The following is a 27,426-nucleotide window of genomic DNA, read 5'->3' as shown; positions in this document are numbered from 1 at the left end:
AAACCAAGACAGTTGTTCACCCTACTGATAATACTATGTTTTAGCCTTTTATTGTTGGTATATTAATACTGTAACAATATATTCCTCTACAAGGGTAGGGATTAGGGAGTGATTTGTTCATGATGATACCTGTCGTACATAATAAAGTTCTCAATAAATATTTATTTAATGAATGAATGGAGAGCCAATAATTTCTATGGTAGTTTAGGATCATCCAGTGCTTAGTATAATTCTCAATAGTGGATGCTTACAAAATAAATGAATGGATTCCCTATAAATTTATACACAATAAATACAGGTATACAAATACTATAACAATAATTAGTATTTAAATGGCTAACAGATGTGCAAATATGACCCCAATTAGCATGTTAATTGCTAATTCCCCTTTATGGATGCTACCCACATTCTCCTTTTTGATACTATTACAAACACTAACACATACACACAACATACAGTGTCATGCGTAACGTCTGTAGACCCTCAGTAATTTAGAGCATCCCTGCCTGGGAATCGTGCACACTTTACGCACTTTAAGATGATCAGATGGAGCTCCCTCCAGAGCCCCCAGTTGCTCAGGCAGAATCCTGGCAACACTCGTGCCTGACGTCCGCCCCTGAAGTTCTGCAGCACCCCCAACTTCAGAACTCAGCTGACTTGAAAGTTGGGGCATAATCTCAGCACAGTTGTAATGACTACAGATGTCAAACTTTTCGAAAGAGAAAAAATCTGGCAAACTATTCAGAGAAAAAGAAAAAGCTTTCTGAGGTCCAATGGGGTCTTTTCAAGAGGTACGGGTAGTTCTGGAAGGACCTGAAGAGCAGACAAGGGAAGGAGATGGGGACAAACATGTCCTATTCCCGCGGGGAGCTCAGCCCTTAACAACAAAATTGAGCAGCTCAGAGGCAATTATAGAGAACACAGAGACTCCAACCAGAGAAAAGCCTATGAGGACAGAACAGGGAAAGAACTGGGAGAGCTGGGGGAAGGGTAGAGTGGGATGTTGTCCAGGTCCTCAGCGTGAATCAGCACCTGACCCTGTCAGGGTGGCTAAGGTCACCTTCCTAACTAAGATAGCAGAGTGATCAGATGCCACCTGTGCTGTAACGAGGATCCTATTTCAGGAATTGCCTTTGGGGTTCCTGGGAATTTGTCTGGTGATCTAAGTATCTAGTGTCTAAGAGCAATTTCTGTCCTGTTCCTCTGGTCCTTTCTCACGTGCTTCATTCTTCCCTCCAGGTCTAGTCTTGCACTCCCACCACCTGAGCTACACTTAAGGGTAAGAAAATTAGACAGAACCCCTCCAACCTGCTTAGGTGTTTCCCCAACCCCAGGGAAAGGCCCCCTGCCCCAGAAGCTTCTTACCTTCTCTCCTCCCTCAAGCTCTGCAGCACATTGGAATCACCTGGGGCTCTAAACACTACCGATGCCTGGGTCCACCCCATCAAGAGACTGTAACAGTTGGGTTGTGGCCTGGGCAGTGGGGTTTTGAACAGCTCCCTGGGTGACTTTCATGTGCAGCCCGGGTGAGAAGCACTGCTCTAGATCCTGAGCTGCAGGCGTCATCCTTTTGGATGAATATCCTGCAGGTCCCTTTGCCTGTATCTGAGGGAAAGGGGTGACAGGGAAGGCAGACGCTGACTTGAGGAGGGCTGGAAGGCAACTTGCTGTGCTGGGGGATCCAAGAGCAGAAGGCAGTGTCCCAGTCCTCCAAGCCCAATCGCCATCTGTTCCAGGACATTTCTGAGGCTCTAGTCAGTTGTACAAGTGAGTAAAGTGTTGATTTTGAAAGTGAGAGCATATCAAATTCACTTAAATTTGGCTAGGCAGAGCTCCATAGACCAAGAGAAGTAAAATACAAGAGTAACTCTGGCCTCGCCGTTAGAGCAGTGGATCTGAAATTGGAGTGTGCCTCAGAATCACCTGGAGGGCTCGTGGAAACAGATCGCTGAGCCCCGCCCCCAGATTTTCTTATTTAGTGGGTCAGGGTGGGACCCAAGGATGGGCATTTCTCACAAGTTCCCAAATATGTGGATGCTGCTGGTTTGGGGGCCACCGTCTGAGAACCACTGCACTGGGGTGTTTCACTGTGAACCCAATGAAATGACATTTCCACCTGAAGCTATTTATGGTTAGATGTGTAACACGGTCTGCCTTAGCTACTCGTCAAACTTTTACAACACCAAACTGAGTGAAATGAAAAAAAAAAAAAAAAAAGGCAAAAACCGAGATATTTGTTTGGTTGAAAATAACATTTTAGGATAGTAAGAAATATTTGGAAGAATAACATTTTTCTCCCCTGTTCCCTTCTTTCATGTATTTGGTTCAAGGAATTAGTCTTTGAGTTCATCATGGTGTTTTATGAAATGATGTTCATTATCTTGGCCTGAAAACAATCAATGTAGTTTCCAGAAATGCTTTACTTACTTTTGGGCAATAGTGTGTATCTGAACAAATGATTCTAATAAATCAGTAAAATCTCCTGGTCAGTCTTAGTTTGTATGTAAATCCTATCAAGGATTATAAATATAAAAAAATCGTGAATGAGACAGTTTGAAGCTAGCTTTGCTGACAGTCTAAGAAAGAGAGCTGAATGTTCAGAACATCTAGTGAAGTGTGCTCTCTTTTAAACTCTCCGTTTTCTATGACCAATCAGTAAGAAAACTAATATTTCAGAAGCCTAGTTTTTCACAGTGGGCGCACATTTTGTTAACCCTGGAGTGAATTCAATCTGCTAGTTATCCAGAAAATATAACAGAGCAGGGGGAATTGGAGGAACACCATTTCTTTTAACCGGCAATATTATTTCTGATTTATGTAAAATCACTCAGCAAGGACACTGGCACAGAGTCACCAATGGGATAGCAGTGTATGAATGGCGCCTTCTTCACTGTCTACCCTCCTAGAGTTTCTTGGTAGCCTGGCATTAGAAACATGACAACAAATTGATATAGTCAGATTTTTCTGTCTCAGGCTTTTGCTTCTGTTATTGTTTTTTTTGTTTGTTTGTTTGTTTTATGCTTATGGTAGAGATAAGGCTAACAACTTAGGAAAGTAAAAAGTTAATATCTCTAAGTACGTTTTGTCAAAGCCAAATCACCTGGATCTAAGTTTCTACATTCACTGCTCAGGGAGATTTTGAATGATTTCTCAACTTTCCAGAGTTCTTTATCTGTGTACCTTTGGCTTCAAGCAAAGCCCAATTATTCCACTTGTCTACAGTTTTAGATTTTTACCTGGAAATCACTCACCTTCCTTTAAGTAGTAAAAACATAGTCTTCGAAACAAAGACAGCAAGATATCAAAATCAGTTTGTTTTTTAAAAGGAAAAATCCCAGCCTTGATATTAAATATACATCTTTGATTATTAACAGACTTACTTGCTAATAATGACAGTTTCCTCTCCATATATCCAGGCTCTCATGAATTCTCCATACGTCTTATTGTAGTAATTGCAGGCACTGCCAATCCCCATCCAGAGGAACCTGCAGTAGGAAATGAGGGGCCCAATTCCCAGAAAATAGCCAGGACCTAGGAAAGTCATCAGATTCCAATCAGTATTTCCTCAACACCAGAAGGAGCAATTACTTTAAATTACTGATGTTCTTGTTCTTTTTTATCTAAATGTTCTTTTAATCTTCTGACATATAGGTGAATTACTTAAAAAGAAAAAGGGAAAAAGATTTAAAAAACAACATAAGCGTAACATGAGGCTCTTCACAGCTCCGAGTAAAAAGTATTCCAGAATACATAGTACTCCAGTTCCATTTGATCTCAAGCATTTCATTCTGAATGGACTGGAGTAGTTGTCTATTCTTTAAATTTATTTATTTATTTATTTATTTTTGCCTGTGTTGGGTCTTCGTTTCTGTGCGAGGGCTTTCTCTAGTTGCGGCAAGCGGGGGCCACTCTTCATTGCGGTGCGCGGGCCTCTCACTATTGTGGCCTCTCTTGTTGCGGAGCACAGGCTCCAGACGCGCAGGCTCAGTAGTTGTGGCTCACGGGCCCAGTTGCTCCGCGGCATGTGGGATCTTCCCAGACCAGGGCTCGAACCCGTGTCCCCTGCATTAGCAGGCAGATTCTCAACCACTGCGCCACCAGGGAAGCCCCAGTTGTCTATTCTTGCTGTGTTAAACGGTGTCAATGAGTTTCAAATACAAGTCAATCAGTCCCTCTGGTAGCAGGCATGAAAACCAGGACAAGTGACAAGCTGACAGATCTGTCTGGCTGCCTAGTTTTGTCTGAAAACTTTGGGCTTGAAAGCACCGGTCAACGGAATGGGTGGGTTTGAATTAGTTTGTGGTTTTGGTGTCATCTGTTTAACTGTGAGAAACATGGTCTGCAAAGACAATGTCCAAACAAAAAACATCCATTCCTCTTTTTTTTCCTTCAAAAGGATTTGGTTTAGGAAGAGAATCTTAAGCTAAATCTCATTAGACAAAATAAAGCTAAGCATTGAGGAATGAGGCAGTGGGTCTGATCAGTGTCTAGACCAGAGTCTGAGTCCAGTGATGTGGTTTTAGTGAAGAGCTGTGGTCCTTACACCCTTGCTGATGCAGACGATGACAGAATTGTGAAGACTGTGAACCTGGTGAGCAGCCAGGGGAGTTGCTGTTGCTTGTGTCAGAGAACAAACTTGGCAGCTTGATTTTAGTGGTGGTGGTGGTGAAAAGTTTGTCGAAAGCTTGTTGGAATGGTTTTAGGAGTTTTATTGTAAAGTTATACCATTTCTATATATTACTCCTTTAATTCCGTTCTGTCAGTGAAATAGTCATGGAGCCAAAACTCACACAACTGTCTGAGACAGTACAGTACTCTCACTGCCTGGTCTGGAGTTCTGTAATAATCTACATAACCTAAGTTTTTGCATGAATCATCTAAATTGGAAGTTTAGCCCCAGATTTGACAAACAAGGATTACTCCTTAATCTGAAGTAGCTGGGTTAATGTGGACAAGACTGTCTGCTTTTTTGTCTCTAAAGTGAAGGTCTTTGTTAATGTCTACAGAACCAAAACGAATTTTAGTTTCTTTGGTCAGGGGGTCTTAATCTTAGGATTGTTCTAATAGTGCTATGAATAGATGACTGACTTTATATTAAAATAATTTCATTAAGTTCTTAAAAGAATTAAGCAAGCTGATTTGATTGTATACATATTTCCTTAAAATATCATCAGATATACTGACCTCTTATCAACTGACATATTATGCATAATAACAAAATACTTTGCTAAATATTTACAGCTTGAAACATTGTAGACTGTCAATAAATATTTCCTGAATGAATTTTAAAAGTTAATTAGACTTGTGTAAAGCATGAAGATTTAAATGTTATCCTTATTTAGAATATTTTAGGTGTATTTACATTTTGATAAAAATGGAAAAATATATTATTTCTCATACACTTAGTCCATGTGAAGTCAAACGTCTGTCTGTTTGGGAATAGACTTATTCAACAAACATTTACTTCATATGCTAGGGCCATGAGGAACAAAGACATACAAATCAAGGCTTCACTTTTCAGTTTTTATGTAAAAGCTTCGTGCCATGTAGAAAGTCTTAGTATTTGGGAACCACCATTCTAATTTAAAATATGAAAGTGGAGAGCTGTATCTCCTGAAAAAGGGAGATTGTGATTGTGTTGAACTCCCTTAGGAGTTGAGAACCTGAGTGTTCTAACCAGAGAGAATTAGAGTTTTGAGTCCTTAGCGATCCATCTTATGTCAGCTTAATTCATCCAACAAACACTGAGACCCTTCTAGGTATAGATATAGCTCCAAGTTAGACCTGTGATGGTATGATAAGTATAACTAGGTCCCCATCAGGTCCTGGGCAGGGAAAAGAAATGTGAAAAAAAGCACAAAATCAAATAATTATCACACAATATGATCCTTTCACTTAATGTGTATATCTTATACCTTCCGGTTGGAGAGAAGAATGCTCTAGGCGGGGAGAAATTTTGGTAGAATATTAGGGAAGTACTCTGGTTGTGTCTACATTACACTGCTCTCTGCTTCTCAGATTTGGGAATGCTCATCTAGGCATGTGTGAGTGCAGGAGTCTCTTGCACACCCTCAGGGGAGCAGTAAATACGTCACTGCATTTTTGTGCAGAGATGGCCTCCATGAAGCCAGCAGCTGGGGCCTCCCACCCTCTGTCCTAATCACGAAGCTGTTACGTTCCATGCTGGGTGTATACCCTAGAGAATCCTGTGCACACGAATGTTCATAGCAGCACTGTTCACAGTAGCCCCAAGCTGGAGACACCCTAAATGTCCATCACCAGTAGAATGGGAGATTAAACCATGGGGTGTTCATATAACTGCATACCATATGAACTGCAGCTGCATGCCACAACCTGGATGAAACCCACAGGCAAAAAAGTGAGCAAAAAAGCAAGATAGAAGAATAATGTAGGATTCTATTGCTAAAGCATGTAAAACCAGGCAAAACTAAAGTACGTTGTTTGGAATATGAAATTCGGTGAGAAATCTATAAAAAAGCAGGGGAGCGATCGGTAAGAAATAGAAGGTTGTTTACTTCTGGGGATGAGAGAGGGTATGATTGAAAAGGCACAAGAGGAGTTTCTAGGATGCTGCTAACATGCTACTTCTTGTCCTGGTCTGTGATGACATGTTTATTTGTGCATTTTCTGTAAAACAGATTTTTAATGGGCAAAAGGAGACTATTGCCATGTCCTTTTTTTCCAGTGCTCCCATAAAGAATGTGGTGCCCAGGGCAGAGAGGGCCTCTGGGGGAGAGGACCCACATGCAAGGTTGGGCATCGCCCTGTATCCTTGGGGAAGGGGAGAGCTGCCACGTGCCAGGTGACTATAATCCTGGCAGAGATCAGTGAACCTGGGGCAGTTTCCCCAAATTGAAGCTTACAGAACCCCCAAATAGGAATGATTCTTTCCTCTCTGAACCCTCACGGCCCTCGCTGGCACTAAGTCCTCTGCCTATGTGTGTCACCTTTGCACACTCCTCGAGCCCCCTGTCCCCATCACCTGATAATGCAGGGCCTCTCAGTAAGTGTGGGTTTAAGAAGCTTAGATTTGAGTCCCAGTTTCATCACTTACTAGTTACGGACACCTAGCCTCTTTAAGTCTCAGTTTCTTCATCTGTAAAATAGGCATCAACACACTCTACTCACCAGAGTGCCCAGAGGTTCACAGGAGAAAATGGGTGTGAAACTGCTTTGAAAACTGTAACTTACTAGAGGGCTTTGGCTCATTGTACCCTCTCAACTCTTTGGCTTCACTGACCCTGAGATTCCCCATATGTATAAAGCTAAGAACCCAGAGAGCCAGTGCTTGGAGGGATCTGGCAAAAGGAGTTCAGAAGTATTGGTCAGCAAGACCCATCCAACAAGGCCAGTGTCCTCACCTTCCCTTCCCCAACCAGGAGTCGCGGGATCTCAGCCTGGGCCAGAGGTTTCTAGAACTAGAAGGTTCTGACCAGACCTCACATTTTCCCAAGGAAAGCATGGAACTAGAATCTCGCTGGTAGCAAAATGATCATCTACCTGGGATTTAGGTCTTCCTGGTGGTTCCCCTATTGCCACTCTCCTTCCAGTTGAGACGCTGGCAAGCCATCTCCCTTCTGTGGCTTTAAGCCCTCCCCCGTGAACTGAGGAGTTTGAACTCCATAGTTACTCATACTTGTCACAACGGTTTGCCTGGACAAGGCAGAGCCCTTCTCTGAGGCTCAGTTTCCCCTTCTGGCAAATGAACGGGTTGGGCTCCATTCCGTGGCTCTGAACCCTGACTGCTCAGGAAAGCCACCTGGGAAGATGTTAAAAAATCAAAAACCCACATGGCGACCCTCCTCAGGCAGGGCTGAGAACCACAGGACTATGTGATAGTGTCATAGACTGTCAGTGTATGACAGCATGATGTCCCCAGCCCAGAGGTGGTGGACAGAGTGAGCTACCATCTAGGCTCCTGGTCCAGGGCTTCAAGGATGCCAGTTCTTGTGTTTGCCCCTCCCCAAAGGTCCAAGGGAGTTCTACCATCACCTGCAACATAAACATCTGGGGGGACTTGTTAAAAAATACCTCCTCCCTCACCTCCACCATTCACGGACCCTGACTTGGGTGCCCACTGGGGGAGGAGAAATCCAGTGAGGAAGGAGCAGTGGTGGGGAAGGGGTTCAAGTTAAAAGACTGTGGAACAGTCTTCCTTCAGACCCCCATCAGGAGTAGAGAACAAAACAAACTAAACATTCCATTCCATTGGGCCTTATAGTAAACTAAAATACCAGGCTGAACTGGGCAGAGAGACAGTCAGTTCTCTGGAAAACGATGGAGAATCCAGACCCAGGGCACTTTGCAGCAGCGCCACACTCCCACTCGACATCACTCTGTGAAGAGACCCACGACGCTTGAAAGTGTGTAAGGACTCTGCTCTTGAAATAAAGCCTTATCGGATATCTTATGGAACTGGGGACAGATGCCTGCTATGAGGAGTTTTCCCTGAAAACTAAAAAACCATCTGATATTTCTGAGTTAATCTGGTAGTGTGGAGTGATGGGGTTTCTACTGGAATTATCTGGATAATTATATTATACTCTACTTTTGATTGATCCACAGAGCTTGTGGAAGTTTTTTTTAGGTTTTCAAGGGAACTATAGTCATCCCCATTTTTCTTCCACTGTCTAGGTCCCATCCAGCCCTTGTGGTGGCACCAACATCACCACCATGCCCCAAAATAAAAGAAAATAAAGAATGGGATAAAGAGAAGGAATAAGTTCAAGAAAGGGAGAGGGCAGAGGACATGGATGAGGCAAAGTGGGAGGGAGACAGAAAGGAGTACAGAAGGCATTCCAGAGACTTGTTCACCTTTAGAGGAAAATTGGAATGAATTTGAATGAAAAAAAAAACACCTGGAATTTTACCTTGCTCCACTCCATCGCAAACTTACTTTAAAGGATACTTGTGCCAAGTCTATCTTACCAAAACAAAATGCCGACTGGAAGCGGTTATCTAGTATATTTTTTAGTGCTTTCATTTAACATGTACAGATAATTGGTATAAAAGTATTCACCTTCACCATTGTAAAGCAATTATACTTCAATAAAGATGTTTAAAAAAAAATATTCACCTGAATTCATTTGCTAATATGCTGTGGGCTTCAGCCATCTCCTCAGGTTTACTCTTCGCTGTTTTGCAAATTTCCTTTACCCTCATGGACCAAAAGCCCAAGGAAACACTCTCCTTAGATACAGAGCTAAATGACTGTGTTACCTGGTATTGAGGATGTGTTTTTATAATTCCAAACCAAGAGAAGAAAGCCAGTGAGCAGCAGGATTGCAATGCTGGCAACAGGCGCAACTTCGGTCACCATGCTGGTGACGTTATAATGCCTTGGGTTCAGCACTTCCAAAACCATCTTGTGTTGCTTGATCTTAGGGGAAGCAATTTAAAGTCCTGTGGAAATCAGAGTGGCAGAAAAATTAGAGAATCCCCCAAAGGTACATCTAGGACTCCTGTTGCTTCAGAGGATGCTGTACTGTAGAGATGGGTGCTTTGTTTGATAACGTGATTGGACACTTAGACAAGACAGATTTGTAGTTACAAGTCAAAACAATCAAGCCCAAGAGAGATCTTTTGGCTTGAAGTGCAGCATTTCTGACCTTGGTAGAATCTCATGTTTGTTTAGACTCTTGGTCTGATAGAACCATATCATCTTGCCGTTGAGTAGGTAAGAGTGACTGAATTCTCAACTGAGAGCTAAATTTCTTACAAAATACATGAAAATGAAGCTCATTCCAGTGGTGGAGTCATTCTGTGACTTCATCAGCAGATTTTGTTTAGGCAGTCTTTTTCCCTGGTGGACAAATCAACTGAAAAGAAAAAAAAAAAAAAAAACATCCTCCAACCCCTTTCCTTGCTCAAAATTACTTCCCTAAAAGGGTAAGCTTCTCCAGTAAGAAGGTGTTTCATGGGCATCATTGAGGCAATCTCAGAGCCTCCCATAAAGTTGTCTGTTGAATTCAATGTAACTCACTCAGGGCAGTCTTTTTCTATTGGCTTTGATGAGGCTTAAAATCTCTTGCACCACGCTAGATGAAGCAGTGTACATGGAGGCCAATGTCAGAGTGAGTAGGAAAGAAGAATAGGAGAGGAAGGAAAAAGGGAGAGAAGAAAGAGAAGGAATAGGGAAGCAGGAAGAAAAGAGAGGACAGACATAGTAGTTGCCACCAGAAATAGGCTCAGGTGCCATTCAGCAACCAAGCTCCCCACAGCAGCCAGTCTCCTGTGGAGGACAATTTTCAGTTTGATTTGATGATTCTGTTTTTTTTGTTTTTTGTTTTTTTAAATTGGAGTGCAGATATATTTTTTTCTAGTTTTACTGAGATTTAATTGACATACAGCAGGTGTACAACATAATGATTTGGCTTATATACATCCTGAAATGATTATCAAAATAGGTTTAGTGAGCATCCATCATCTTGTAGAGATACAACACTAAAGAAATAGAAAAAATATATTTTTTCCTTTTGCTGAGAACGCTTAGGATTTACTGTCTTAACAACTTTTATATATAATGTACAGAAGTATTAATTATCTCTGTCATGTTGCACATTACATCCCTAGTCCTTATTATTGTATAACTGGAAGTTTGTACCTGTTGACCACCTTCATCTAATTCACCCCTCTTCCAAACCCCCACCTCTGGTAGCCACAAATCTGATCTCTTTTGTGTGAGTTTGTTTCTTTGTTTTTGAAGTATAATTGACCTACACAGTATGTTGGTATCTAGACACAACATAGTAATTCAATATTTCTATACAGTTAGAAATGATCACCATGATAAATCTAGCTGTCATCTGTCACTGTACAAAGATACTACATAATTACTGACTATATACCCCAAGTGTACATTTCATAATCATGTCTCATGTATTTTGTGACTGAAAGTTTGTACCTTTTAATCTGCCTCACCTATTTCTTTCTTCCCCCCAACCTCCTCCCCTCTGACAACTATTTGTTTGTTCTCCGTATCTACGACTCTATTTCTGTTTGACTACGTTTGTTCATTTGTTTTGGTGTTTAGATTCCACATATGAGTGAAATCATGAGTATTTCTCTTTCTCTGTCCAACTTATTTTCACTTAGCACAATACCCTCTAGGTCCATCCATTCTGCTGCAAATGGTAAGATTTCATTCTTTTTTATGGCTTAACAATATTCCATTAAACACACACACACACACACACACACACACACACACACACACACCTTCTTTATCCTCATCTATTGATGGGCACTTAAGTTGCTTCCATAATTTGGCTTCAGTGAACATAGGGGTGCATATATCTTTTCTAATTAGTTTTTTGTTTTCTTGGAATAAATACCAGAAGTGGAATTGCTGGATCATATGGTAGCTCTATTTTTAATTTTTTGAGGAATCCCCATATTCTTCTCCATAGTGGCTGTACCAGTTTACATTCCCACCAACAGTGCATGAGGGTTCCCTCTTCCCCACATCCTTGCCAACACTTGTTATTTGTTGTTTTTTTGATAATAGCCATTCTGACAGGTGTGAGGTGATATTGCGGTTTTTGTTTGCATTTCCCTGATGGTTAGTGATGTTGAGCATCTTTTCAAGTGCCTGTTGGTCATCTGTATATCTTCTTTGGCAAAATGTCTTTGCCCATTTTTAAGTAGGTTTTCTTTTTTTTTTTTTTTTTTTGAGTTATATGAGTTCTTTGTATATTTTGGATATTAACCCCTTGTCAGATATGTCATTTGAAAATATCTTCTTCCATTCAGTAGTCTTTTTGTTTTATTGATAGTTCCCTTTGCTGCACAAGAGATATTTAGTTTGCTATGGTCCCTATTCTTTATTTTTGCTTTTGTATCGCTTGCCTGAGGTGACATATCCAAAAGAATATTACTAAGACTGAAGTCAAAGAGCATACTGCTTATGTTTTATTCTAGAATTTTTATAGTTTCAGGTCTTAGATTTAAGTCTTTAATCAATTTTGAATTTATTTTTGTATGTGGTGCAGAAAGTAGTCCAGTTTGATTCTTTTGCATGTAGCTGTCTAGTTTTCCCAACACCATTTATTGAAGAGGCTATCTTTTCCCCATTGTACATTTTTGCCTCTTCTGTGGTAGATTTTTAAAATATTTATTTATCTATTTATCTGGTTGCACCAGGTCTTAGTTGTACACGTGGGCTCCTTAGTTGTGGTTCCAGGGATCCTTTAGTTGGGGCTCGCTGGCTCCTTAGTTGCAGCACACAGCCTCCTCAGTTGTGGCATATGAACTCTTAGCTGCGGCATGCATGTGGGATCTAGTTCCCTGACCAGGGATTGAACCCAGGCCCCCTGCATTGGGAGCGTGGAGTCTCATCCACTGCGCCACCAGGGAAGTCCCCTTGTTTTGTAGATTAATCGCCCTTTATGTCTGTTAATATTTGCTTTGTATATTTAGGTCCTCCTTTTTACGTGCATATGTATTTACAATTGTTATATCCTCTTGTTTTATGGATCCATTTATCATTAAGTAATGTCCTTCTTTGTCTCTTGTTGCAGTCTTTGTTGTAAAGTCTATTTTGTCTGATATAAATATTGCTAACCCACCTTTCTTTTCATTTCCATGTGTATGGAATATCTTTTCCATCCCCTTACTTTCAAGCTGCATGTGTCTTTAGAGCTGAAATGAATCTGTTGTAGGCTGCATATATGTGGGTCTTGTTTTTGGATCCATTTAGCCACTCTGTGTCTTTTGATTGGAGCATTTAGTCCATTTACATTTAAAGTAATTATTGATAGGTATGTACTTGTTACCATTTTGTGCATTGTTTGGGGGTTGTTTTTATGGTTCTCTTTTGTTCCTTTCTTCTTCTTTTGCTCTCTTCCCTTCTGATCTGATGGTTATATGTAGTATTATGCTTGGATTCCTGGCTTTTTGAGTGTGTGTATCTATTACAGATTTTTTGGTTTGTGGTTACCATGAGGTTTAAATATAGCAATCTATGTAAATACATGATTATTTAAAGTTACTGATCTCTTATGTTTGAACACATTTTAACAACCCTGCATTGCCCCCCACCACCACCCCACTTACTGTTTTTGAACTATATTTTAGATCCTTTTGTTTTTCATATCCTTTAACTACTTATTGTAGATATAGAAGATTTTACTACTTTTGTCTTTGAAATCCCACTAGCTTTTTAAGTGGTTTATCTACTACCTTTACTGTATATTTGCCTTTACTAATGAGATTTTTTTCCTTTGCTAATGAAATTGTCATATTTCTAGTTATTGGGAGTCTTATTCATTTAGAGAAGCCTTTTAAACATCTCTTTTAAAGCTGGTTTTGTGGTGCTGAACTCATTTTTAGCTTTTTCCTGTCTGTAAAACTTTTGCTCTCTTTTTTTTTAATGTGAAGGAAACACTTGTTGGGTATTCTTAGTTGTAGGTTTTCCTCTTTTAAAACTTTAAATGTATCCTGCCACTCCTTGGGCCTGCATAATTTTGCTGAAAAGTCAGCTCATAGTCTATGGGATTTGCCTTGTACGTAACTTGTTGTTTGTTTTTTCCCTTGCTGCTTTTAAATTTCTCTCTTTATCTTTAATTTTTGCCATTTTATTTACAATATTCCTTGGTGTGGTCCTTTTTGGATTGATTCTATTTGGGACTTTCTGTGCTTCCTGAACCTGGATGTCTCTTTTCTTTCTCAGGGCAGGGAATTTGTCAGTTATTATGTCTTCAAATGTGTTCTCTGCCCCTTTCTTCTCCTTCTGGGACCCCTATAATGTGAATGCTAGTATGCTTAATGTTTTGCCAAACCTCTCTTAAACTGGTAGGTTGGTTTTGTTTCCCAATCTTGGAGAAGTGGCCTTATGTAGGAAATGTCCTATGGGGCCCAGCAGTGCACACCCCTCTGGTCACCTGAGCAGTATGCTTTAGGGATATCCTCTTTGTGGACTGCGTGTGTCTGTCTGTTGTGGCAGGCTGACTACTGTGGGTGTGGTGGTTGATGTGGCTGCACCCACGTCACTTTGTTGCCAGGCCCTGCCTTGTGCATAGGCTGCCACCTATGCGTAGGTGGGCAGGGCTGGGAGTGACTGGCTATGGAGCCCTGGGAAAGAGGGTCCTTGTGCTAATGCTGGTCTGGTGGTGGGCAGAGCTTGGTCCTGGGGTGGCTGGCTGTGGGTCCAGGGCTCCCAGAGTTGGATCAGCCTGTTGATGATGGGGCCATGGCTCAGAAGGAGATGGGTCTGGTGTCCTCCTACTGGTGGGCAGGGCCAATTCCTGACTTGGGTGACTGTGGGGTCTGGGGTGACCCAGAGCTAGTGACAGCATGCTGGTGACTGGGGCCAGATTCTGTCATTGCTGGCTGAGGGGCCCAAGGTGTCCTGGAGCTGGTTCAGGCCTGCTGCTGGGCAAAGCTGGGACCCAGGGCATGGTCGGGAGGTGATACTGGGCTCCTAGTGGGTGGGTTGAGTCTTGACACATTGGCTGCAAGGCTGTGGTGGTTCTAGGGCCACTGTCATCCCACTGGTGGTTGGAGCTGGGCCCCAGGGCTTTCTAGGGATTGTTCCCACCCACAGGTGGGTGAGGCCAAGGTCTGGGGCTTGTGCTGGCAAACTAACGGGTGGAGCTGAGCCCTGGCTTCTCTGGCTATGGGGCTGGTATTCCTGGACCTGGTGTTGGCTTACTGGTGGGTGGTGCCGGGGCCCAGGGTGTCCTGGGGGTGGTGCTGGCCCACTGGTGAGTGCCCCAGATCCTAACATAGCTGGCTGCATTCCTTGATGGTCCCAAGGCTGGTGTCCACCCATGGGTGAGACCAGGTCCCAGGCCTGGGGTGGCTCTTTGGTGGCTGGAGCTGTGTGCTAGGGTCTCTGGCTGCAAGGTCTGGAGTTTCTGGAACAGGTGTTAGCCTGCTTGTGGGCAGTGCCAGGGCCAACGGAGTCACAGGGCTGGTGCCGGCCTCCTAGTGGGTAGAGCTGGGTCCTGGGTCTCTGGCAGCAGGGCCCTGGGGGTCCCAGAATTGGTGTCAGCCTGCAAGGGCTGGGACCTAACCCCTTGTGGGTGAGGCCAGGTTTAGGGCTAATGTAGGGCTTCTGGTGGGTGGGCTTGGGTCTGATGGCTAGCGTCAGGGTCTTGGAGGTCCTGGGACTTTGCTGACCTCTTGGTGGGTAGGGCCAGTCCTGGGGCTGCTGGGTTCCCAGGGTGTCCTTCAGCAGCAGGCCTGCTGGTGAGTGGGGCAGTATCCTTGCCCAGCTAACTGCCTGGACTGGGGCTTCCCAGAACTGGCACAGACTCGCAAGTGGGCGAGGGCAAGTCCCTGTACTAATAATCTAAACAGAGAATTCCACAATGGTGATTACCAGCACCAGTGTTCTCTTGGTGGGATGTGCTGTCATTAATGACTGCTGCCAGTGTCTTAAGTCCCTAGGCTGATTTTCAATTGCCTCCTGCCTCTCTGGGAGGCTCTCCAAGATGAAAAAGTAGGTCTGACCCAGGCTCCTTTCAAATTACTGTTTTAGCCCTTGGTCCTGGAGCATGTGAGATTTTATGTGCGCCCTTTAGGACTGGAGTTTCTCTTCCCGCAGCACACTGGTTCTCCGGAAAGTAGCCCCACTAGCCTTAAAGCCAAACGTTCTGGGAGCTCCTCTTCCTTATGTAGGATGCCCAGCTGGGGAGCCCAATATGGGGTTCAGATGTCTGACTCATTGGGGAGCACATCTGCAATCATAATTATCCTCCCATTAGTGGGTTGCCCACCTGGGGTGTAGGGATCTTAACCATGTCTCCCGTCCATCCTACCTGTCTCGTTGTGGCTCCTTCTTTATATCTTTAGTTGTAGAAGATCATTTCTGCTAGTCTTCAGACCTTTCTCATCAGTAGTTGCTCTGTAAATAGTCGTAATTTTGGTGTGACCCTGGGAGGAAAGGAGTTCAGGATCTTCTTGGCCACACCCTCCTTCCTATGAGATTGAAGGAATGTGTGAGGATTCTGTAGGCATTCCTTTTGTTAATTTCAATGTGGGCTCTGTGGCTGGCAGCCCTAAGCAGCCTGAGGGCCACTGGGAAGGAGGTAAGAATGTGCAGGATGGGGGAGAATTTGGGGGCTGGTTGGGCCAGGCTTGGTCTCGGAAGCAGAGATGATTGGGCCCCAGGAAGAAAGGGGTGCAGGCCAGCCACAGGCAGGAGGGAAGAAGGAGCAGGGGCCCAGGGTTGGCTAGGGAAGAGGAGGGGAGGAAGGTCCCTCAGGAGAGCTGATATGGGGAGCAGACTGAGGCCAAAATTATTCCAATGCCTAAGAATGAACAGAAAGTCTAGGAGAGTCCTACTGCTGTCATGTTTCTGAAGTATGTTGTACTTATATCCTCAAGTGCTTTTGTTCTTTTTAAAAAATTTAAATTATGAAATATGCGTGCACACAACACACAGAGTATTTTGCCAACCATGGACACCCCTCCTATTTGCCACATTGGCTTTAGAACCCCTGCCCGTCACTTTAGAGAACTAGAACTGTACAACTAAGTCCAAGCCCTCACCCCCTCTTCTCTCCGCAGAAGTGCCTATGCTCCAGAACTCAGCCCTCCATCCTTGTGTGCATGGTTTTAAATGTGCCCCCGTCCCCTGCAGGAACTCTGATGGGAGTGTCTGTAATCAGAGTCCATGGCACTGCAGAGAGAGCCAAGGCTGGATACACAGGTTCAGAGACAGGTGCTTCTGGGTAGGAGGGGTTGCTCAGGACATGGAAGCCTTGGGGAGCTGCAAGTGCCTGAGGACATGCGGAAGCAAGGGGTCTTGAGGGCTGGCACTTGGGAGACCAGGGCTGTGGAAAACCTGTAGGTGGTGGGTCTGCAGGGGTGGATTTCCCCAGTGAATTGCAGGGAGATTGTGGTGTAAACCCTCCCAGTGACCTCATGTGTGACCCCTTTCTGTGACCCATAGGCCATCGGAAAAATGGCAAAGATAATGAAATGCCCGGAAACCAGTGAAGGCTCTGCAGTGTGCATGTGCTGGTTGGTGTGTGTGGTGCAGGAGGTGAGGAAGGGTACCGTGGGCTTCTGCTTACTCCCCCAATGCTGCTCTCAGCACAGGAAGGGATGCATCTGGGCCTCTTGCCCCGCTTTTCTGTTTTTCTCAAACGCTGGGACTGAAATGTAGAGGGCAGAGACTTGCACATGTGTGGAATAATTAGTGACCCAATTATCCCATTTTATTGAACCAAAGACACTCACCAACACTGTGTCAGGCACTGAGGAGTGTACAGAGGTGACCAGTTTAAAGTTTCTTGCCCCAGGAGGTTCACAGTGTCTGGGGACAAAGGCCTGGGTCCCAGCCCCAGGGAGAGGCTGCCATGGGAGAGAGATCCAGGCCAGTGTGAAGGACCACAAATGTGTTCGAGGTTCCTGCTGATGGGGTGAGAAGAGCTTCCCCAAGGAGAGGCGCTGAGACAGGAGAAGACTTCTTTGGGTACAAAGGGGCTTTTAAGCTGAGAGTTGGCAGGAGTGAAGGCAGGAGGGGATGAAAGGTACATGGAGGAGGGCACATGAGTGGTGAGCTGGAAAGGAGCAGCTTTGGTGACAGAAATGGCCAATGGGCAATCCTTGGAGTCCCCCACCCATAGGGGCCCCTGTAGGCTTCTTCATGGCATTGTGTGGGGTGGAGGCAATTGCAGGCCTCAGCAGCCTGAGTAACCAGGAGACCCCCTTAATGGGAGCTCATGGATTTTACTACTTATTAACTTCCCCTGCTGGCGCACAGGGTCTTAGCAGCTATTTCAAGGTTCCCTCTTCCCTCAAAGATTTCTGGGCATTCTGGGTGTGTCTGATGTGACGCCAGGCCTTTGCTGATCCATAATGAGGATCCCCCTGCTTCTCCCTATCCCTCCCACTGAACCCTAGTTTGCCAGTGAGTCAGAACCCCAGTTGTATACATGGTTAAAGTCTTTTCTCAAAAGGTCTTCGGGTCCATGTCTTTCAGGAGATGCAACTAGATGCTGGGATGCTTCACCTCACACCACCCATGAAAGGTTTCCAAATCTGCTTGTGGCCCCAGCTGGAACTCCTGATGCAGATGAAGAGAGGGAGGGTGGGCATGACACAACCTTGGTTGAGTACATGCTATAATGGCAGGATCAGGGCCTCTTAGGCATCTCATCTCATTGCATCCAATGTGTGGGGTACATTCTATCCTCATTTTCTAGCTGGGGAAACTGAGACCAGTATTTCCATGATAACAAAACTTGTACAGCTGGAAAGCAGCAGAACTGGCCAGGTCTATGTGGCTCAGAAGCCCCTTCCATCACACCTTCTTGTCTTTCTTCTCCGCTTACCTCCCGATGTTGTAGAGAAGGAAGTACAGCTGGCAATATGGTCACACACAGTCTCTGAGCCAAGACTGGCATTTGGGGAGCTCTCTACCAGCAGACCTTTGTTCTTCTCCCAACTCTCCGCAGCCCTTCTCTGGGCCTGAGGTCTCTGATCTGTAGAATGGAAGTGTTATTCTGCTCATCTCCATGGTCCTTTCAGCGGTGACAGGTCGTGATTTGTGCTCTGCCCCCCCCCCCACCCTCATCAAGGATGGTCAGGAGGCCCTCAAAAGATGCCAGTCACATGGTAGAGTGCCATGAGCCATGCCTGAGCATCTGGACAGTGGAAAGACTTCCTGGGTGGACCTGGGCTGCTTCCCCAGAAAGAGGAGCCAGCAGTGGTGACTGGAGAATCTGGGGCAGATAAAGGGTTCTGCCTTCAGGTTTGGGGGGCCTTATTTTATGTTCAAAGGAGCATATTTTCTTCTTTTTATCCTACACCTAGCCAGCTTTACAGTAGGAAGTAAACAAGCAAGTAGACAAATCTATAAGATATAATTCTGATTGGCAAAGCAGGGTGTAGCTGTTTTCTAAGGAGACTTGGCTGCCAGTAACCAGCTGTGAGACCGTGGACAAGTTGCTTCATTTCTCTGGGCCTCTGCTTCCTTTTTTGGTCAGTAGTTGTCTGGATTAGGTACTGGGTGGTCTGACATTCCTTGGCTTTGTGAATGAAATGGTAAATATGAGTAGCATCAGGGCCAGCTCCATGGGCATGTGAAGTGTGCAGTCACATGGGGTCCTGTACTTAGAAGAGCCCCATGCTTGGATTAATGTTCTGCTCTTACTGTCTTGATTTTAATACTTTTTTTTTTTTTTTTGAGCAAAGGGCCTCAGATTTTAATTTTGCTCTGGGTCCCACAGATTGTGAAGCCAGTCCTGGCTGGCAGTGGCTGTCCTCTGTTCCAAGGTCCTGGAGCCCTCTACCAAGTTGTGAGGTGGGGAATTTTCCCCTGGCCCTTCATATGACCTTTCGAATCCTCTTCTGTCCCCTGGAGCTAAGGCCTGCTGCAGACACGGGCTACTACTCCAGGGTCTATATCGTGTCCTTCTGCATGTGCCCATCTATGGCTCCCCCCACCAGCACCCGCACTTCTTCCCACTCCGTTTAGTGACCCAAGCTCTGTGCTTTCCCATGGTAGGGGCTTAGTGAACATTTGTGGACTAAGCAGTTGTGTAAATGTGTGATTGGTTAGTGTGTTAGTGAAACAGCTCAGCAAATGTCCTGGTGGAAGGCGCCCTGGTCTAGGAATCAGTTCTGGGCTCTGCTCACGACACTCCCTGAGCCTCCTTTGCCTAAGGAGCAAGAGAGGGGCTTGGGGAGATAGTTGGAGCTCTCCACCAGCACTGCCACTCTGAGACAGGCCTTGCCGGCACCTCTGCCGTCATGTCACCAGGTCCACCTGACACAGACACCTGTCCTGGAGAAAGTCACCTCAACTGACCAATGACCAGAGGTCATACATGTTCTCCTCCAGTAGACCTCTGGGGACTCACACGTCATATAGGAGCAGGATGTAATGCGGTGTTGAGGAGAGAGATTAGGGAGGAGATAGAGGTGGTTTAGAGATGAGAGTGATTTCCTAAATTCCATTTTGAAGTCAGTTTTCAAAATCAGAGACTTGGAGAATACCCCTCTCCCCACAAAGAAACACCAGATTGTGAGAGACAGGAAATGTCCATCCAGAATTCCATTTTTCAAAGACAGGATCTGGAAGGTAATAGCCTGGCCTCCTGCTCTCGGGGACTGGAAGCTGAGTGGATGTTCTTCATGGCCTCAAGCAGCTGGGCTGACACGATTTTGACTGGCTATTTACTTACAATATGGCCAATGAAAAAATTAATCAATCTAAGCAGTAAATGGAAACTTTTATTTGAGCCAACTGAGGTTTATAACCAAGGAGACAGTCTCTGCAAAAGTTCTGAGAACTGTTTCAAAGAGTCACGGTGGGGAGGTCAGTGTATATGTGATTTTGGTGAAGGCGTACGTGCAATGAAGCACTCATTTCAGTACAGGATTGCTAGTATTCATGAGAAACAAACAGTTAATGGCTTCTGTGCTTTTCTGACTATTTGAAGATGCAAGAAACTGGGTACATAAAAAAATTTCTTTGGAAAATATCGAATTATCTGAAGGCCTGTGCCTGAATTCCATTCAGTGGGTACTGTAGGTGAGTGACTGCAGTGGCTAATGACTTGATTCTTGTCAAACTGGATGGTGGGCAACCCTCTTTATTTTACAATCACTTTCCTTTTGGTCTTAATTTCAACCAAGTTTTGGTAGGCATTTCATGACCAATTTGTCCTAAGGTGCCAGGAAGCTTCATTCCCATGTCATGTGAGGATTTTGTTATTACTTATTACTAGACGAGGCTCTGTTAACAGTAGCCAAGTCTCTGGACTGCCTGTCTTACTAGTCTGTTATGGTGCAGGAAATGGTTCCCTCTTGTGTTTCTTCCCATATCTAGAGTTACACTATTGAGATCATTGATCTTCTAGGACTATATATTTGGTGAATAATTTCAGGTTGCCTAATCATCATTCATTTTATCTGAGGCTCAGTCACATGTTTAGTAATGCAAGAAACAATAATCTTGTAAATAGGCAGATACAGGTAATATAGCTAATAACATTGGTGAGATCATAAGTAAGTATTTAAGCTAAGGACTTCCATTAAGTTTGGTCCAGTATCTCCCCAGGTTGTCTGACCAGTCTGACCTGCACCAACCACTATCATTAAGGGAAATGATATATTGGCATTGTACATAAAGTATTCCAAAGATGTTTACATGTACAAGGTGAATGGTGGGTCATTATAACCATTACAGGAATGAAAAAGAAATGTTATCTTCTAAGTAGTTATGTGATTGGCGTCAGAAGAAGAAAAAGGGATCTTTATGGTTAAGCAGGTATTTCTGCCATTGGGGAGGTCTGGTTAATGCATAATGCAGATGCACAATGCACATTAGAGAGGAGGAAAGGGGCCAAAGGGCAGAGAAAAAGCTTTATGTTGAAATTTTTCTGGTCTTGCCTTAAAATGTGAATTTTTATTTTACCAACTTCAGTCAATTTACTGTTGAGGTATTAAAGTGAACTCAGAAAGCAGTTAACAGCAAAATCATCTCCTTTATTTCAAGGGGATTATTTATAGAAATCTTGCTTTAATATGCCAACTATATCTCCTCACAGGAGGGCCTTAGTCGTACTTCACTCCAGGGGAAGCTCTCAATTCCTTTCCTTTCCTTTGCTTGTGAAAAAGCTCTTTAGCCTCCCAATAGTCATCTCCCCCTGACATCTGAAGGAAAACAGGTCTGTTTCCTAGTGAGTTTGGTCTGAGAAGGGGCTACAGTGGGGAAAGCACAGCTGTTTCTGTGTTGCCTTTGAGCTAAGTCTATAGACATTTGTAAGTCTAGTCTGAGATATCATAAGAAGAAGTGGACTGTCTGTGCACCAAGAGACCCCAGAAGGGCATTACCATGGAGGATTGACTATCATCTAAGTTTTGAACTCTGCCTTGTGGGCTTGTGCATATGTCTTCCCCACTCTCAGCACCCGTCAGTCCACTCAGGCTGATGGAGTTTGCAGAGACAAACTCCAAGCCTAAATGTCAATGTGCTGATTGATAGTAAGAAAGTGTAACTGCCAGATGGACTGCACATTCAGGCACTCTCTGTCTGCAGGTACACAGCAAGGCAGATGAGAATCACACTGTCTCTTGATGAGCATGAGAGAGGGGAAAGAGGATTTAGTTACAGGATGTGGGTTCATTTAATGGCACCAGATTTCAGCAGCCCTACAGACCCATCTCCCCGGGAGGGACATGTTCTTCCAAGTGGAACAGAGCTTGTGAGGCCCTGACAAGGCCCCTTCTTCCAGCACAGCGCATGAGTGAGCACTGCCAGTAACTACCTTACCTGGTTTCCACGGCTGACCAGCTTTCTTCAGATTGATTCAGTCTTTCTGAAACTATGTTAATACTATCTGGTCTTGTTTGAATGGGAAGCAGGCTGCCTAGGGTATCTGTTGTGGATCAGGTTCTCTGGAGAGCAGACTCTGAGGCAGAGACTCGTGTGCATTGGGAGTGCTCTTGGGATGAACACCTATGGTGGAGTGAAGGAAGCAGGATTAGGAAGAGGGAGCTGAATGGCCATGCAGAGTGACAAGGTCAGCCAGTCCCATGGGAGGCCCTGGAGCTGGAGTGGTCCCTTAGAGTTGTTCTGTATCAAGGTAAGGGACCCAGGCTTTGTTCCCTGTATCCATCACTGGATGTGGGTTATCACCAGATGTGGGTTATGGGAAGGGGTCATGGCTTTGGGTGAGGTCGCTCTCTTCAAATGAGAGCAAGTCCTAGAGGAAAATTCATCTGAGCCATAAGATGCCAACACTCCTGCAGCTAGGGCAATAGATGCCTCAGTTGTACAACTTATACTCTTTCAGTCCACACTGTGACTTGTGAATATGAACCCTGATCCCAGAGCCTGATTCACAGTGACTGTTGAGCTCCGTACAAGCCCAGCCATGTCCGTGCAGCGGCATGTGAGATGAGAGTCAGAAGTGGCTGCATGGGATTTCATTCATTTGAAACCTTATTATTAGTTGTTATTGCCTCAGGCATCCTCAGGGATGGTAAATCCACAGGGTGGAGGGAACATATGGCCATCACATCCAGTGGTGTGGTCGGAATCTGGGTTATTACCACACTAACCGTACACCTCCTCTCCCACCGTGCAGAGGGACTACTATCCTTGAGCCCTCTGTTCATTCTTCTGTGTCTTTCCACCTGCAGCTCCCTGTGCCTGGGATGCTCTCTGCCTAACCTTAGCCCACCTCTAGCTGATAAACTTCTTCAGGGTCATCTTTCAGGCCAGCTCTTTCCATGGCCTAGCAGAGTTTCTCATGCCCTCTCTGAGACCCCAGAGCACCTGTTATCCCTGCTTCAGGCTGCTTTCTCCGTAATTGTGGGTCTGCTGGTCTTTCTTCTGCTGAGCTCCTTAAGGCCAGGGACTGGATCTCACCCCATATGTATATCTGAGCACAGAGCCATACAGACTCGGTGCATGAGCTGAATGGATGAAGGAAGGAACTTGAAAGCTTTGAGTCAGAAATGAAGGAGAGCAGTCAGGCTGAAGAGAAGGCGTGGTGGATTGAATTAGAAAGAGTTCATGTCAGGAAGCCCAGCAGGGAAGCTCCTCATCCTTCTTGACCTGAGCTGCACAGTTTCACCTGAAACCTTCTGTCAATACGCCCTTTCCCATGACCACAGGTGGTACCGCCCTCATTTCTCTACCCTGTGCCCAGTGCTGTGGCTGAATATACCAGCAGTCAGTGCCCAGTCAAAATGTGTTTAATAAATGAGGAGAAAGGGTTAATTTATTTTGAAAGCAAAAATGATAGGCTTGGATGACAGGCTGTAGTAGCTGGAGAACAAGGAGGGCACGTGTCACAGGCGAAGGCAGGTTTGAAGGTGGAAGAATCAAGTAAATCAGGTTTGAACATAGAGTACTATCAGCTCACAGGGTCCGTACACTGAATACGGATATTTAGGTCAACAAAGCAGCACTCCAGTTAAGAGAAAATGTGGAAATCGTATTGCAGAGCAGAAGAGGAGCATGGCACATAGATCAGGTGAGAGCTCCTGTTCTATTTGTCATGCTTCACCTTAAATACTGCAAGCAATTTTTCAAGATCTTTCAAATACCATGTGCTTCTATTCAGAAATGACGAGTATGGGTTTCCTGCCCAGACTGCCCTGGCTTCTCAGTGGCTGTCCCTCGGAACCTTCCTTTGCTGTTTCCCATTTAGAAATGTTCACTAAGTGTCCACAGAGACTCACTTGCCTCCCTGCAGAGCACCTGCTTTTTGATAAGCTACAAAATTAGCCTCACCATATTCTAGCTCCATAAAAATAGATTTGTCTTTGTAAAACACCACACAAAACTTCATTATATAAAACAGTTGAAAATTTACCAAAGATGTATATATATATATATAAGGAGTGGAAAAACCATTCAGAATAAACATACAGACAAATGTAGCGACTTGTTTTTTTCTCTAACCAGGCACTATCCTGCCTGACTTTTCCTGAGAGACTCATCCCTCCAGGGGTTCTGGCTGGCTCTCTTTCTGAGTTCTGTCCATCTGCCTCAGCTTCTGTTCTAGGATTTTGTGAAGTTTATTTCTGCCTTTTCTGAGGTTTGAAAGAAACTGCACTGTTTTCCTCTTTCTTCCTACATAGATTTTCACACAAAACACAGGGACGAAAGCCTTGTGGTAGGGGTGACTTCTTGAACCAGTTGAAGATGGACCGAGAAGGTTGTTTAAGCTGCCTGAACAGAATCACTGATTTTGTGGAGCTGGGGTGAGCCATCAAACTGCACTGATCTCATATTTCTTGTAAAATGAGGATAATCATAACATCTCCCTCATGAGGTTGTTTTAAGATTAGATAAGAAGAGGACAACAAAATGGTCTTTTGTTTTTGTATGTAGACCTAGATTCATTTTCTACTACTGTGTGTTGGTGACTGATATAGAAAGAAATAAAATTTTCTTCCTTCCATTAAGTGATATAAACTTAGGGAACTTTTGAACTATTTAACTATTTATAAACATTTAACTATGTACGAGCCGCAATCAGAAGATGGTAGAAAAGAATTCATTTGCAATAGTAACAAAACAGATAAAATACCCCCCCCCCAAATAAATGTAATGATCTAAATAGATATATATCAAAAACACATTTAATACAGTGGAGAAAAGACAGCTTCTTCAGTAAGTGGTGCTGGGAAAACTGGACAGCTACATGTAAAAGAATGAAATTAGAACACTCCCTAACACCATAACACAAAAATAAACTCAAAGTGGATTAAAGACCTAAATGTAAGGCCAGACACTATCAAACTCTTAGAGGAAAACATAGGCAGAACACTCTATGACATAAATCACAGCAAGATCCTTTTTGACCCACCTCCTAGAGAAATGGAAATAAAAACAAAAATAAACAAATGGGACCTAATGAAACTTAAAAGGTTTTGCACAGCAAAGGAAACCGTAAACAAGATGAGAAGACAACCCTCAGAATGGCAGAAAATATTTTCAAATGAAGCAACTGACAAAGGATTAATCTCCAAAATTTATAAGCAGCTCATGCAGCTCAATATCAAAAAAACAAACAACCCAATCCAAAAATGGGCAGAAGACCTAAACAGACATTTCTCCAAAGAAGATATACAGATTGCCAACAAACACATGAAAGCATGCTCAACATCATTAATCATTAGAGAAATGCAAATCAAAACTACAATGAGGTATCACCTCACACCGGTCAGAATGGCCATCATCAAAAAATCTACAAACAATAAATGCTGGAGAGGGTGTGGGGAAAAGGGAACCCTCTTGCACTGTTGTTGGAAATGTAAATTGATACAGCCACTATGGAGAACAGTATGGAGGTTCCTTAAGAAACTAAAAATAGAACTACCATATGACCCAGCAATCCCACTACTGGGCATATACCCTGAGAAAACCATAATTCAAAAAGAGTCATGTACCACAATGTTCATTGCAGCTCTGTTTACAATAGCCAGGACACGGAAGCAACCAAAGTGTCTGTCGACAGATGAATGAATAAAGAAGATGTGGCACATATATACAATGGAATATTACTCAGCCATAAAAAGAAATAAAATTGAATTATTTGTAGTGAGGTGGATGGACCTAGAGTCTGTCATACAGAGTGAAGTAAGTCAGAAAGAGAAAAACAAATACCGTTCTCTAACACATATATATGGCATCTTAAAAAAAAAAAAAGGTCATGAAGAACCTAGGGGCAAGACGGGAATAAAGACACAGACCTACTAGAGAATGGACTTGAGGATACGGGGAGGGGGAAGGGTAAGCTGGGACAAAGTGAGAGAGTGGCATGGACATATACACACTACCAAATGTAAAATAGATAGCTAGTGGGAAGCAGCCGTATAGCACAGGGAGATAAGCTGGGTGGTTTGTGACCACCTAGAGGGGTGGGATAGGGAGGGTGGGAGGGAGGGAGACGCAAGAGGGAAGAGATATGGGAACATATGTATACGTATAACTGATTCACTTTGTTATACAGCAGAAACTAACACACCATTGTAAAGCAATTATACTCCAATAAAGATGTTAAAAAAAAACCCCACACATTTAAAATGCTGTATTAAGTCACATCAAAAAAGGAGGATACAAAAGAAGCCTTGAGCATTAAAAAGGTCTGCTGTGTTTGAGCTCTGTATACTTGAGAAGACTTTGATACTGATACATCCGTATCAAAAGATGTAAAGTCTCCCTAAATTAATCCAGAAATATGTTACTTTCATGATAAAACTCACCGTTGTATGCTTATAAACTGATCCTAAGGTCACATGAAAAAGAAATAAGTGGAACTGCCCTGGCGGTCCAGTGGTTAAGACTCCATGCTTTCATTGCAGGAGGCACGGGCTCAATCCCTGTTCGGGGGAACTAAGATCCCACGTGCCATACAGTGCAGCCAAAAAAAAAAAAAAGAATAAGCATATTCTTGGAGAAAAAATTGTGGAAAAGAATGAGTAATGAAGAGAGACTTGTCATGCTAGACATTATAATGTTATAAATCTACAATAATTAAGATAACCTGGTGAAATTGCATGACTAGATCATTAATATAGACTAGAAAGTAAGACAAATACATATGGGAATTTATTACCTGATGAAATTTGCATAGGTTAGGGAAAAGGTAAATTATTCATTCAGTGGTTTTCAGGCAACTAGATCACTATATGAAAAAAAAGTTGGATCTCTCACTTTCAACACCAAATTAAATTCCAGGTAGACAAAAAAAGAGAAACATAAAGAATGAAATAATAAAAGTAGTATGTGAAAATATGAGCAATTTAACTAATAATAGTAGAAAGGGTCTTCTAAGAAAACACATACACATACACACACAAACACAAATTGGTAAATTCTACTGCATAGAAATAACAAAAAATTGTGCATAAAAAAAGAATACTCAAACAAAATTAAAGGAGAAAGGGCCACACAAAACTGGGAAAAACGCTTACAACCTGTGTAAC

The 27,426-nt window shown here is 43.6% G+C and overlaps 1 protein-coding gene across 1 annotated transcript in view; it reads right to left on the bottom strand.

Moving 5' to 3' along the window:
• LOC118890682 (aromatase-like) overlaps window positions 1-9,613 on the bottom strand; it is a 31,691-nt gene extending 22,078 nt beyond the window's left edge. The window contains exons 1-2 of the mRNA XM_036843831.1: window positions 9,241-9,613; window positions 3,381-3,531 (exon numbers count right to left, since the gene is read on the bottom strand). Of these exons, the coding sequence (XP_036699726.1) occupies window positions 3,381-3,531; window positions 9,241-9,385 (296 nt within the window). The 5' untranslated portion in view covers window positions 9,386-9,613. The remainder of the gene's footprint in view (window positions 1-3,380; window positions 3,532-9,240) is intronic.
• Between the last annotated feature and the right edge of the window lie 17,813 nt (window positions 9,614-27,426).

Source organism: Balaenoptera musculus, chromosome 2 (genome assembly GCF_009873245.2).
Source record: "Balaenoptera musculus isolate JJ_BM4_2016_0621 chromosome 2, mBalMus1.pri.v3, whole genome shotgun sequence".
Lineage (NCBI taxonomy): Eukaryota > Metazoa > Chordata > Mammalia > Artiodactyla > Balaenopteridae > Balaenoptera > Balaenoptera musculus.
The sequence above is the reverse complement of the archived record's forward strand: the minus strand, read 5'-3'. Positions and strand labels throughout refer to the sequence as shown.